Consider the following 15,188-nt stretch of genomic DNA (forward strand, 5'->3'; position numbering starts at 1 on the left):
GGACTGTGTCTTATGCTGGCAAATGCTGAAATTTCCCCATTCCACATCTGAAGTATCCTTACCATGCTAACTTATGTCATAATGGCAGAAACAGCATAGTGCTATTGTGACTTCATGAATTGTTAATACATTCAGTTGGAAAAGATGTTGATTTAAGTACACATAGGTGCCTTTGTACATAAAAAAAGTGTTATCAAATTAAAATGTCAGTAACACTAGATAAAATAAGGGACTGTTCCTATTAAATATACGTCAAAGAGAAATTCTTAAAATCAAATTTGTACAGTTGTATATTCTAAGTATTTAACTTCCTTACCATCCTTTTTCACCCAGGACAAAGCTGTTTTTTCAGATGTTACTAACTGACAGAACTTATCACCTATTATATCCAAGATGTATTTTGAAGTTTCTACGTCTAGTTCATCATCTTCATAATTTTCATGTGTCCATAAGCTCATAGCTTCATCGTCATATTGGTCAGGAGAAGAGAAACCATCTATTCTAACCACTCCATTTTTACTAAATGACAATCTGAAATATTAAAACATAAAAGGATTAGACACCAGTCCAGTTTTTTTTTAATGTTTACTTATTTATTTTGAGAAAGAGAGTGCGAGTACAGGAGAGGCAGAGAGAGGATCCCAAGCAGGCTCTGAGCTGTCAGCACAGATTGAGTCACCCAGGCACCCCAAGACACCAGTCCAGTTTTATAAAGTTGTAAATTTATAATTAATTTACATTTTTTGTATTATAAACATGTAAATTACATTTGTTAAAAAAAAAAAAAACAAGAAAATAGGGTAGTCCTTCATATACACACACACTTTTCATTATTAATTAAATTTAACAAACTTAAATGACTCCCATAGTGTTACACAAATGGCAATGATAAGCAGCACCAATTTTAGGTTATTTCAAGAAATAGGATTTTTCCTATCAGTTATACTTAACTATTTATTTCAGTCAAATGAAAATTGTGTCTGAGTGTTCGATGAGGACAAGAGTTAAAATGTTGGCCAAATGTTGCCTAGAGCAATTCTTTCACTTTATACATAATCTAAATCAAGAACCTCTAATACTGAAAATGCCCTAAATCACCTTAAGACTTTCACTGGGAGGATTTAAAAAATACCAAGTATATACATAGTTTTCATTAATTAAAATGACACTTTATTTATTTATGATTTAGAGGAAAGGATGAAACTCTTAAAAGTTTATTAGGAACCCAACTAAGTATACTTAGTTCCTCTCAGCTTGCCATCCAATTTACTTAACTACTCAATTCAGAAAAGTTTAGGGTAAATGGAAAGCAAAATTGCCATTTTCTTCCGGGTTGGTAGTTATTCTTCAGTATCATAGTACTTATTCTATTTACTCTCAACTGGGGGATATCAGAAATTCATTACAACTCATTCTCTATTTTTCAAATGGACAACACCAACAACATTCCTTTTCCCAGGCCCTTTTCTCATTCTTTTATTACCTAAACCTTTTTTTTTTTTAAACCAAATTTTCCCTTCATTATAATCCATCATCCTTTTTTGAACCAGATTTCTCCCTTTGTTATAATCTATTATCTTATTTCAGCTTTGTGTTATTATCTCTACCTGAAAATTTCTTTCCTTCAAATCTACTTTCCTTCTGTTTTCTTTTTCTTTTTTACTGCAATTCCATGTGCCCTACTTTCTACAACTATTCTTTAAAGTTGTTGATCCTTTGGGGATTGTTGGCTGGAAAAACCATGAAGTAAAAGTAAGAAATAGAACTTGGTTCTGTTCCTAACAATACATGTTCTTGGGGTCTCCACTGGGCCACCAGCAGAGGTGTATTTGCCAGAGCAAAGTGTTTCTTAACTTCTTAGGAAGTTGATGATTAGGAAAATATTTGCAGCTTATATTCATACACATTCATATGTGCTTGGTACGACTAAGGACCTTTTGTACTTTATCTCATTTAATCATGAAATCTCTCTGAAGTAGGTACCACTATAATTAGCATTATGCATATGAGATAGGATGAGCTATATAATCCTACTACAGTTAATAAAGTCATATAGGAAGCAAGAGAAAGAGCTGAATCTCAGGAATGACTGATTCTACCTGTGAAAAGTGATATGGTAGTATGATATGGTACTGACAAACCCTTTTTCTAATTTTATAACTCATATTTTTATAGCTACATGTTTAACAAAACATGTGGGTAGTCCATGTAATGGAATGACTTTGGTTTGATACCTAGATTGTTTACCTAGATTTATAGACGATTTGTGATTGCTAACTAATATAAATGGTCAAAGTATATAACCATTTAAAAATTCCTTAAACCAAACAAATTGCTGCTTCCTATCATTTTCTAGAAAATACTATTTTCTCATTAAGGAAAAATAAAGATCTCAGAAGAGAAAGGCCATATGACCACAAGTAACAAGAGAATATGAATTTAGTCACATGGTTAGATATTATTAAATTTATCACAAAAAAGTTTAATACTCTCTTCTGATGTTTCAGAAACAAACTCAAAAGACTCACTCCCACCTCTAAAAGAGACCCTCAGAATGGCAGTATAATTTCCAATATCCTATAGACATATTTTCCCCAATTACATATTTCTACTCACCGTCTAAAGTAGTAAAATCTACAAAACACCGGGGAGTGGGTTGGTTCTTCTCCTTTTTTACTCCGAATAAGTCTACATTCTCGGCACTTTTGCAAATTAGGCCCTATCTCACAGCAGGAGTCATCCTGTAAAAAGGATTCCCCAGTTTGCTTCAGCTTCTTGACTTTACGCCAATCTTTTAATACCGAACGAGGGATGCCAGCTGTAAAACCAGTAGGAAATTATTAGCAAGATTACAACTTTTTAAAAAAGTACACTCCTTGAGATAAAGTTCAAGACAAGTATACAACTGTCACAACATATTAAGACTGTAAAAAAGAAGCAGACATTATACTTCTAGGTCCTCATTAATAACTAAAAGTCCACAGCAGCATTTCTATTTACTTACTATTCTATTAATCAAATGAATTCTTATGTCAGTATACTGGAAATGCAGAGCTGAGTAAATCTTCCAGCTGATTGAAATTTTTATGTATTAAATATTTATATTTGTACAATAGCAAACACAGGAATCATTCATTTCTATGTGAGTCTATAGCTAAAAATATAGCCCTTCTACACAGGGATTTGGTATATGTAGGAGAAAGTTATTTCAAGATCAAGATATTTCAGGAAGAATCTGAAGACCAAAAGTTAGTGCTTTCAGAAACTACAGACTAATTCCAACATACTTATATTGTTTTGAAATATTTAATATGATTCTCCAAGGTAAGTATGGTCCATTAAAGATAAGAGGTAATTTTATATAACCATTATTTGAGAGAAGAGGGGCTAATAAGCTGTCTCTTAGTATCTCTCCCTCATTATGATGTCTTCCATTTGATTCAATATACTGATGGAAGCAGTATCTTTTAGAAAATAAAAGGGATGAAGAAAATAAAGAAAAAAGCCAGTATTAACTTGATGGTCTTTTTTGATGGTAGAAAAGGCATCAGGGAAATCTAAAGAAAAAAAAAAAAAAAACCTCAAATGATTAACATTTGAAGAAATTATTTACTATGCTCTACATCACTGCACCATCATGTTTACTAACTTCAACTTAATTGTTGTAACACTGGCTCAAGTATCAAGTAGATAATCTGTCATCTACAGAGCAGAACTCAAAATATTATACATAAATTAAACTTTGCCTATTAAAAAATTTAAAGCATATTCTTTTTAAAACAACCTATGTTGGGACAAGCAAATATCAGACTCCTTTTTAAAAAAAAATTTTTTTTGAATGTTTATTTTTGAAGGAGAGAGAGAGAGAGACAGAGCGTGAGCTGGGGAAGAGCAGAGAAAGGGAGACACAGAATCCAAAGTGGGCTCCAGGCTCTGAGCTCTGAGCACAGAGCATGACACAGGGCTCGAACTCACAAACCGTGAGATCATGACCTGAACCGAAGTCGGACACTTAACTGAGCCACCCAGGTGCTCCCAAATATCAGACTCTTAAAAGTGTACTTACATCTGAATGTCAGGTATGAGATTTACATAGTTTGCTATTTCTGTCATGTTCAAAGATATTTCCTACCCTGTGCTTTCTAATCACTCTGATGTGTGGAAAAGAGGCAGTACAACTATTCTCCGGAGACGATCTAATTCTTGCAGAAATATGTAGCAGATCTCTGGCCTTGAGCTCCCACTATTACTTACCTGTTGACAGTGTGAGGAGTACAATGACAGCAAGATAGCACATCTTAACATAGGAAGTACAGAGTTTAAGCTTCGGGATGGCTCATTTAAAATCTGCTTCCAGTTATTAAGCACTTCTAGGATTGTTGCCTGGTTCTTTAAACTACCTGCTCTCCCCTCTTCTGTCTCTAACTTAGGACAAGCCATGTGGCTTAATCCACTAAGAAAGACATATTATATGCACACACCACTTATGGAATAAAAATGTTTCCATAAGGCTCGTATGAAGAGTTTGCTATCTCCTCCACTGCACATAAAGCAGATTTCCCCTATGGACAGTATAAAAAATTCAGAGCTTTTAGAAGTCAGAATGAACAAGAATGGTACACTGCTCATAGATTTTTACTTGGCACACGTGATTCCAATCATTTATTGACTTTTTTTTTTTCTGTTACACTTAGAATAAACTAAATTCAATGTATTTCTATTTTGACTAGAAAACAACTATTAACCAATATGCTTTTACATTACAGGTAATGGAACAGTTCAGAGAGTATGGATAACCATACCACTATGAACAATTTAAACAGTATTTATAGAACTGGACATTTCAAAGCAAATTTCAATTCTGTGACACAAAATAGACAATCTGAAGCTATTTTTAATTTAAATGAATGGATGAATTACAAAGACACAAAGTCCCAGGTCATAGAGACAGTTTGTGATATTGTGATTTTTGTTTCTAAACTAGGCGACACACAATGGTAGCGGACTCCTTTTATGAATTTTATTATAAAAGTATTCACATAATAAAATAACTTTATCTTTCAAATCTATACATCTAATTTATTGCCAATATCTAAAATCTAAACTTTGAGAATAACACATTTAAATCAACAAAAAATACCTAGTATTCTTTTATGCCATAAGAACATTTTCATCCTTAGTTCTCAATTTATTAGCAAATACTCAATCAGCTGCTCTAGCCAACAGAAAACTATGGAGGAAGAAAATAGGAAACAAATACATGCTAACCTTTAATCTTTGATAGTCCATCACTTAAAAAAATTTTTTTTTGAGATATAGCAATTAATTCTGATTATATAGTCTGGTTTTGTGTATCATAGGACTTTGGACATATTTAAATTTGATGGGTAATTTCAGTTCATAAAATTATATAAGAAATTAGTCACAGAAAAACAACCAACTTTTAATTAGCAGTATGGAAAGGCAGCAGATACAAAGACATTCCAAAGCAATAGATAAAATCTCTTGTACCTGGCTTTAGAAGGTACTAAGAAACACACTATTATAGGAGTTATGTGTATATAACTTACACATGTGTAACAGTGTATGTAATCACATTACACTCTCTAAGTACTGACTTAACTCACTCTTTTTGACTATGACTGATGACAACCCCAATAACCATTAGATAAAGGTCATATTTAATTCATGAGGCAGATGATCCACTCAAATATGGAAGTTAGATTTATGAACTCCCAATTTAGAGAACTTTTCTAGACAGCCAGAACAAAGGCAGAACAACTCTGCCCATAATTAACAGATGGCAATGAACAGTCAATATTATTTTGGACTTGACAATAGATGGGGCTTAGAATACCCTCTCTGAGGCTAAATGTTAGTTACTAAGGAGAAGAGATTTGACTAAGCAGCACAACTTGGAAGGGGGTGGGATGCTGATTCCAGTCTGTCATTGAACTCTTACTTGGGAACCTGTACATTCACTGTCAACATGAACTAGAATATGTACTTAAGAGTTAATTTTATAAACTTAACTTCACAAGAGTTTTCTAAGTGTTAAAAGTTGGAAGATTCGTATCTCTGTTTTCTGTAAATTTAACTCAAGTATCTATCTGTATACCCAACACCAAAGGAAATGTCACGTGAAACAGAAAAGAAACAATTATTGACCACACTATGCCTCCTTAAGAATTCACTGGGGAAGCAAAACACATGAGAAAAGAAAAGGCAACACAGTACACAATCCAATACTCAAATAAATGGCATGTATATTGTATCCTCCGATGTCAATCTCCCTCTCTTTCTTCTGACTATATTTGCATTTCAGTCTGTCAGCCTTTCTGTCTCTAGTAGAGCTTCGTTCTTTCACTTTCTGACTGTCCTTTTCTATGATTCCATCCTCCTGTTTTTCTGTCCTTCACTTTGCCTCTGGTTTCCACACAGGCATGTGAAAAAACCTCATTCAGTGAAAAGGCCCAAATACAAGCCTTCAAGCATCCAAAGTACTTCTTGAATGTCCACACTGTCAGATATTTCATATATTGTATGTGGATGAATACATGGATATAGTGAAACTATTAAGTGCTTTCTGCATTGTGCAACATACCTAAAAAGAAATAAGCAAACTGAGAAAAACTACTTCTAGAGTTAAAAACCTACAAAAACACTTTGGAGTGAACATTACACTTATTTTGCCTTGCTAAGGCCACAAATGGAATACAATCAGTTTTGAAACTTTTACTTACAGAAATTTTTCTTGAATGTAGAAATGAGCACACAAAACCAGAATCCCCTTTTATTTAACTTTTACCCAAAATAAAGAACTTTTTGAATGAGTGGCAATATTAGTTAAATAGAAGGTAATTTCAAAAAGCTTTCAATTTTGTTACCAGATGAGAGAAGGGATACAGGGCGTATCCACACTAATTGAAGTAGTATTCTTCTAAAAATGTGACTTAAAGGAAGTACATGTGACTAGGATTTTTTTCACAACCACATCATGTTAAAGGTAAATAGCTAATTTTAGGAATCCACTTGACAGTACTTAGAAATGGTCAAAATTCTGAGTAACTACTAAATCGGTTTTCGTCAGAGTGCTAGGTAGAACATATTTCTACAAGTCTTTTAAAAATGGAGAGATAGGTGTTCTCTCATTTTCTTTTATAGGGTACTTGGGAAATGCAGAAATGAGGTCTACGAGCACATACATTATGCTAGGGCAGACAAATAAAAGTCAAAAGATGCCCCTGTGCTCACTCATCTTGACAGAACCTACACCATTATTGCAAGAACATGCAGCCCATTTTGCCTGAGATAAAAAAGTAATTAACTTACCACTATTACTGTTGCTCTGCAATTTCAATTTACTTTTTTCTTTGGCACTCCTGCTGAGAACCCCATTGGGTTTTAAATCTTCTTCTATTTCACCTTTTCTCTTCTGCAAGTCATTTTGCTTCTTTTTGTAAGTTGGCTTAGGTTGCCTCTTAGTCCTTTGCTCTGACTTGCTTTCACTTTCATCTGAGTCTCCACTTTCAGAGCCAGATTCGTAAGTTCTTTTGGCTTTTCTCCTAGTGACTTTATCATCTTTTATGTATTTATCAACTATCATCTTACTATCTACACTATTTTGTATGTCATTGGATGTAGAGGCTATTAAATTGACAGAACATGGCTTGATAATTTCTGATACAGAATTCCCTGAATTTTCCATTTTATTAGTATTTTTATCTTCCTCTGAGTGTCTAGTAAGCCAGGCCTTTTTCAGTTTAGTATGGTAGTTAGGTTGACTTGTCTGGGATGCTTGCCCATTTCCTACAGAGTTTGCTTTGTTTATTGTACTACAGGCTACAGTGCTATCCGAGAGAAGGGAGGCTGAAGATGTCTGATTTTTCACAGCATTAGGCTCAGTCTCGCTGACATTACTACTTTTGTACTGAGCTGCAGCCAATGCTGCCTTGTGCTTTTTTAAATGGATAAAATCAGTTGTGCCTGAGAACCCAGAGCTGGGCTGAACAGCACTTCCTGTCTTACTACTGGCTGGTGTAACTGGAGCTGTGGTGCTGACCCTGCATTCTTGTATCTGAGCCACTGAATGACTGACACTTTTTGAAGAGGTACATTCTAAGGATTTAGAGGCCAAAATGGTATTCGATAAAGAGTAAATTATTTCTGAACCCCCCCAGCTGGAAACACTGGTGGTAGTGGCAGCAGATGTGAATACATCCGTTTTGGTATTACACACTGTATTTATGGCAGACATGACTGAACTGGGAACACTGCCCTGTGAGACAGCCTGGACATTTTTTTCAGATTTTATGTGAGCACTGTCTGAATTCACACTTGGCAGAATGATTCTTCCAGTCTCCCCAGCTTCTGCTGGTTTGAGACAATCTGTTTGATTTGCCCCAGTTGAAGATCTTTCACTAACTCGATCTTTGGAAGCTAACTGCATTGCTGGCACACTCTCAAGTTTTGTACTAGATGGTGGACGAACAATGACAGATGCCATAGCAGCCTGTGACTTTCCACTGCTTTTCTCCACATGCCATTCAGCTTTCTCTTTGCTGAGGTTATTATTAGATTTCCACATTTCTGACAAACTCTGTTCAGAAGAACTCTTAAAATTGGCCTGAGAGTCTTTCGGCTCTGGAATTAGAGTTGGAGGCTTTTGTGATTCTTGAACCTTCCCACCAGCATTTACAGGCATCACTGGGGTTAAAGTTGGAGGGGAAAGACTACTATAGTTGCTTTCCTTTCTTTCCAGGCTGTGATGGATTGGTGGGTGAAATACTGGTGCTCTATGTAAAGCAGGCATGCTCCGGAGTGCATTTGTAGAAGAGACTGTCAAATGGGTAGGACTCCTACAATCATTTCTGAAGGTTGTTACCGAGTGAGAAGCAATTTGATGGGGAAGATGTTCTGGTATCTTGCCTACTAAACCTTCACTTTCTGGTTGGTGTTTAATTAAGGGTGGAGGCTTTGAAAGAGATGATATAAATGAAGTCAGAGTTTGAGGATTAGCTGTTGCAGCAAGGGTATTACTCTGTTTTTCAGTGTAAATATGTGAAACCTCTTTGGATGGATAGGACCTTGGTGGTTCATTGACCACACTATTAGACAATGTAGTGAAATAGTTACTTTGGGGCAAACTCTGAGGCACTGAGTGCTTCATTTTATAAAGATCGGATACTGAACATTCTACATCCTTGTCTTGTTTGACAATGACATGGCTTTTAGGGCTAGAAGATGACAATGCTACTCTGGAATAACTATCTCTCTCACCCTCAAGCCCCTTGATTTTAGTTGTAAAGGGAGCAACATCAATACTTTCTTGAAGGATTCGACGGTGTTCCTCCTTATATTTGTGTAATCTCTCTCCAGTCTCCTGGGGTTGTCTCTGTAATTGATTCAATACAGGATCCACAAAATGTCTATGCAATAGACCATCTTTTCCAGTCTGTGACCTATTCAGATCTAGGTCATTTTTTGCTGATGTGGATGCAACAGAACGTAATGGTTCAATGAAAGCTTTCCTCTCCAGTTCTCTGTAAAGAAAATACACATAAAGGTTTCTGTAACAACTTTTTCTGGTATGATATGAAGATAGCTTCTGCATAATATTATGAAAGGAAAACATGACTTTGCATGTACTTTAATAATACAGAGTACATTAGAAAGTATATCAAAATGGAAACAATAGTACTTACTCAAAGCCTAGTTTTAAGATGTTTCTTAACTTAAAATTATCTGTTTAGAAATCAAATTAAGAAAAACTATGAAAGACGAGGTACTCGTAAGTTTTAAGCATTGGTGAACTTACTCTTTATGGTGATCTATTAAACTTTTTGTCAATGGTGGACTGGAATGTGCTGTAATTTTAAGAGACCGATGAGGCTCTGCACTGGAAGGTCTGACAGGAATGTGACTAAGTAATCCAACACCATCTGCTGAGGTCACAGGGGTGGGCTGATGTAACCAGGGACTGGGAGAATTCTATTTAAAAAAAAATATATACATATACATATATACATATACATATATACATATATATATATATATATATCAGACTTCAATTACTAGAAAAAGCTAAACACAGTTATCACAGCAGGACTTTAATGTATATTTATGAAGCATAAGTGACCTTTTCTAAATATATCTTACAAGAACTATTCAGACAAATAAATAACATAATTATATGGATTTTTCCATGTGATGTAGGAAAATCAATCAGTATCATCATAGTAATTTCCAAACATTTGTTATTTTTTTTATATTGAATGCAGATCTTGAAAGCATTGTCTTTTAACTTCTAAATGTACAGAACCTAGTTCATCAGATTTCCTAACATTCTAATACCATAAAAATATATACTGCTAATACAAAAAACAGAATTTGTTATTACTGAAGTACATGTCACCAGAAATAGAATATCAAGTTCATTTGCCAATTTCTGTTGTCAAAAATAACAAACTTTTTCAATGCATCAATTTACTTAGAACTGGCAGAATATTACATTTTGAAAGCCACTTGTACTTTGTTTCCACTACAAGCTATAAGCACTGTTGGACCATTAAACTTGGAAGCGTGGAAGTACAACAAAATTAATCTTTTATATATCAATATGCTGCCTTTCTCATACTGAATATTTGGTGATACTGATCTCTATGTTGATACTTAAAACTCTCTAATCACATGTGTAAGGATTCGTTCTATACTGACATTCATACACACATACACACTGACATTCTTCCAGAACATACTTTGTGGAGTTATACTTCACTGAGATATTGGGAAAATCCCCTTTGGTTTTAACAAAGAGAGTATATTTTACATCTCAAAGTGATAATGCAAAAGCAGTATGATATCATAACAAAAACATGCTGCTGTAAAATTATTTGGATTAAAAATATACATTATAAAGCATAAACCTCACATAACAGAAAAAATACATATATACACATTAGACACACATGCACATATGCATAAAGATCATGCAGATATGTTTAAAAGGCCTCAGTTTTACACTATCCAGAAATTTTAAGCTACAATCACTTATAGCAATGTTAAATTTTTGACTATAAAATACCAACAAAAATTATTTCCTAGTTGTTTCTTCACTGCTACTCACAATATTAGGATTAAGAGATCTTCATTTTTGTTCAAAATGTTACTTAAATTCACTGCTTTATAACTTTACATAACAAATGAAAATGTGATATGCTTGTTTTTAGTTTAACAAGTTTGTGACCAGTTAAGAAGACATTTTATGCCCTTAAATATATATACGGAGGCTAGATTGACACAACTGAGAGAAAAATACTACCCAAGCCACTTCTAACAGTTACTTAGACTGATTTTTCAGGGTTGGGAAATTATGGAAGACTCAAAATGATTTGCCAGCTCTCAGTTCCCATGTGTTCTAGTCTGTCTTTGTCCAGTATCAGCTGCATCTACATTAGTGACACATGAGAGTGAACGGTCAGAGTAAAATGTGGGTGCATTAGGCACTAGGGTCACCAGGCCTGCTTTCAATAACGGTAAAGAGGATACTGTAGTAATTAGTGACTCTTCATTGACTTCAACTACTTAATTTATACATTCCAGTAAGATTCTACCTGCCACAAGTTCAATAGCACCATCAAGAATGGAAATGGGAAGCTTATGGATCAGATCAACATAAGCAAAATTCTTCTAGAAATGAGATCCTGCCAACATCAAATGTGGGGATGTTGGTGCAGAATAAATTGTGGAGTTCACTAGTGACTTCATTAAAGAAGACCAAAACTCACACAGAAATGGAGTCCAAAGGAGTTGATTATTTATTATGGGATTAAACCACAAGAAATATCCTTTAAAACTGTCAGAACTCTTAACTGCTAGCTGATGTCCCTTTACCAACAAGGTAAACAATCACAACTTAGGAATCAAGGAAGGACTTACTACCATTATCTATGTCACCACTGCTACCCAGAATATAACAATTCCTCTGACAGACTTGGCATGAGGAACACCACCCTTGCATTTATTACCAAGGCTCTACATAAGCAGTATTATCCCTAAGTGAGAAGCTCACTAGCATTACCTTCCAAATCATCACCCCCTCTTGCCTAACTTGTGAAAGATGTCAAAAATACAGAAGTTCATTGCAGCACTATCCATTATAGTCAAGGGGTAGAAGTTACCCATAAGTCCACTGACAAATGCATAGAGAAAATGTGGAATATACATATAATGGAATATTACACAGCTTAAAAAAAAAGAAAATCATGTTACATGCTACAACATGGATGAACTTCAAAGATATGCTACATGAAAGAAGCCACAAGAGGACAAATACTGTATGACTGCATCAATTGGAGTATCTAAAGCAGTCAGAATCATAGAAACAAAGTAGAAAGGTGGTTGGCCAAAGAATAGGGGGAAGAGGAAAGGGAATTAGTGTTTAACGGGTATAAAGTTTCAGTTTTGCAAGATGAAAATGTTCTAGAGATCTGTTGCACAACAATGTGAATAAAGTTAACACTATTGAACTGTACGCTTAAAAATGATTAGGACGGTAAATTTAATGTTAATTGATTTTAATCAATCAATCCATCAATCAAGTTTTAGAAAAATTCTGGGGAGACAGTTGAAGAGCAACTTGAGCTGCACCAAGGACAAGGACTAAGTTGTCTGGTGGAGTTTAAGACACCCATTCTCATTCTTTTTGATACTGTGGATGGTAATGCCCTCAACAATCACTTCTTAGCGTGAAAATAAATGTGGCTAGAGAAACCACATTAGCCCATGAGGGAATAGGAGCTCTCTATACCACCACCTTCAGCAAAACTCCTCACATTTGATGTTGGCAGGACTTCAGTCCCAACTTTACTCCCAAATATCAGAAGTCTCCAACTTAGGCACCCTTCTGAGAATAAGAGCCTCAGAGAGTCACAGCCTGTAACATACCATCAATATTATATCTAGCTGGGAAACATAAAAATTTGTCTTGAGAATAATTTAAGATATATATCCAATTTATATATAATTTATATATATATATATATTTTACATATAACTTTACATAAATTTTAATCCACAAATTGTACTTGTAATTTAGCTGAGCATAATTATAGATATGTACCATAATAAGTTATCAAGACATTCATTCTTCATAATAGATATGTCAGAACCAATCTAAAAGTTTTACTTCTTTAAATTGGCTTTTAAAAGTATGTAGGCTTTTCTGAGATATCAGCTTCCATGGTTCCAAAGTTACTAAGTATCAAAAGTTTCACTATGACTGGAAAAATTAGTGCTTGAAAGATTCTAACATATTTTATACTAAGACAAAAAATTAATGGGATATTGGAAACGCACTTGTATACATGTTGATTAATACACATATATTGATGTGTGCCAAACCACAATGTAACTTACCCTCCTTAAAGAAGATTCAGCATTAACTGCATTTTCTGGGTGAACCCACTTAGAAGAAGGTAGACCAAGTCCTGAGTATGCATGTGTTCCATTTGGATATTGCCAAATAATTGGATAAAGTCCAAGCTGATTATATGAAGCAGAAGGATGGGCTTGTCCAAGAAGATGAGGGGACTGATGCTGTAATAACTGTTGCTGTTGCTGGTGTGCTAATGCTAAGTGGCTCAAGCTGCTGGCGTGAGCAGTCTCTAGTCGTGGGTGGCCACCAAGTAAGGAGGCAGCAGGCACTCCAGGTAACACAGTAGGAAGTAAATGAGGGTGATGAACAGAATGGTGTGGACCACTAGTCAGAGGGTGAGTGTTAATGGTAGGTATTGGAGTTTGACTAGATGATCCCGCAAGTAAGTGAGGTGCAGGAGTTAAGGCAGGGTGATGGGTACCTGGATTTAAACAGGTTCTATGGGATGAAGAATGAAGAGGAAAGGGATGCTGGTTTAAGAAAGGTGAAATGTGATTAGTTCCTGTTTCTGACCCAACAAGTGCAGGATCTCTGTAAACTGTGAAATGCTCATTTTTATCAATGATAAGAGGGCTCTTTGTAGCTTCTAAGGTACTGCCTCGAGTAGGAACTGAATGAAAACTGCATCTTGATAACTCATGTTCTATCTTGTTTGCCAGTCTTCTCTCACCAGCAGCTTGGCTGTTCACATAATTGGCCTTAGACTTTACAGAATCAGGAGAATGGGTAATTTTAGGTTTAAGAACTTCAGGTGAGGGATTTGATTTTGTCTTGTGAATATCTACTGAAGTATTAAGTTTAGATTTTACTGTCTCTGGGGGTGGGCTTCGCTTATGCAGCTTATCTTCTGTGACAGAAACTGCACTCAGAGAAGACATATAAGAGACATACTGGTTTTTCTCTTTTTCCATATTCAGGTGATCATTTCCTGAGGAAGCACTCCTAACATTTGATTGGGTTAAATCTACTTTAACTACATCACTGACCCAGCTCTGGTCGGAATCTTGTTTTGCTGTTTCCAAGTATTTTGCATTTGCAATAGAATGTTTTGAATCACTAACATTAGGATCCATTTTCTGAAGTGTCTGAAGGCCAAAGGTACTGGAGGTTTCCTGAGCCACCTTTTCTGAATTAGTGTCATTCGTAATATCAATAACACATTTTGGTGTGGGTGGTCTGGACACAAATTTCTCCTTTGGTAATGATTCCACTGTATGTGTTTTTTCCATATTGCATTCTTGAAGAAGTAAATCGTTAGGATTATGATCAGAAAGTGTGGCCTGCTCTGATGAACGAATAATCATTTTGTCTTGAAGCTGAGTGTCAACAGACTTCTGCTTCTCTGCTTCTTCATGTTTTTTATCTTCCTGTATTTGATCCCAGGGAGGCTGGCTGTCTATTATTAGTGTCTCTTCTCCTACCTTCTCATCATTCTGGGATTTTCCTTCTTCTCCATTTACCTTTGAAGTGTTTTTATTTTTCAACTCATTCTCTGGCTTCTGCTCTGAGGAATTATTTATTATTCTCTTATTTGAATTTTCTGAGTCACTGCTCTCAGAAAAGTCTGAAACATTGTCGGTTCGTAGTCTTTTCATATTTAGTTTCTTTTCATCTTCCTCAGGTTTCCTTCTTTTATTCATCAACTGTTTGTTTTTCCCTTTAGCATTTTCTGTAAGATAAAAAAAAGGAACAGTTTTATTTTGCATAACTAAAATATTAAATAAGTACCTTTTAAGTGTATTTTTGTTTTATT

At 35.1% G+C, this 15,188-nt stretch overlaps 1 protein-coding gene across 3 annotated transcripts in view; it reads right to left on the minus strand.

The window, feature by feature from the left end:
• JMJD1C (jumonji domain containing 1C) overlaps window positions 1-15,188 on the minus strand; it is a 261,276-nt gene that overhangs the window by 25,041 nt on the left and 221,047 nt on the right. For all 3 annotated transcript variants that reach the window (XR_008425068.1, XM_053910336.1, XM_019444299.2), the window contains exons 8-12: window positions 13,417-15,104; window positions 9,818-9,990; window positions 7,333-9,542; window positions 2,617-2,818; window positions 317-531 (exon numbers count right to left, since the gene is read on the minus strand). Coding sequence is in view for 2 of the 3 variants with exons in the window: in XM_053910336.1 (XP_053766311.1) it covers window positions 317-531; window positions 2,617-2,818; window positions 7,333-9,542; window positions 9,818-9,990; window positions 13,417-15,104 (4,488 nt within the window). In the remaining variant the exon portion in view is untranslated. The remainder of the gene's footprint in view (window positions 1-316; window positions 532-2,616; window positions 2,819-7,332; window positions 9,543-9,817; window positions 9,991-13,416; window positions 15,105-15,188) is intronic.

This window comes from Panthera pardus, unplaced genomic scaffold (genome assembly GCF_024362965.1).
Source record: "Panthera pardus isolate Hobbes unplaced genomic scaffold, ASM2436296v1 HiC_scaffold_22, whole genome shotgun sequence".
Lineage (NCBI taxonomy): Eukaryota > Metazoa > Chordata > Mammalia > Carnivora > Felidae > Panthera > Panthera pardus.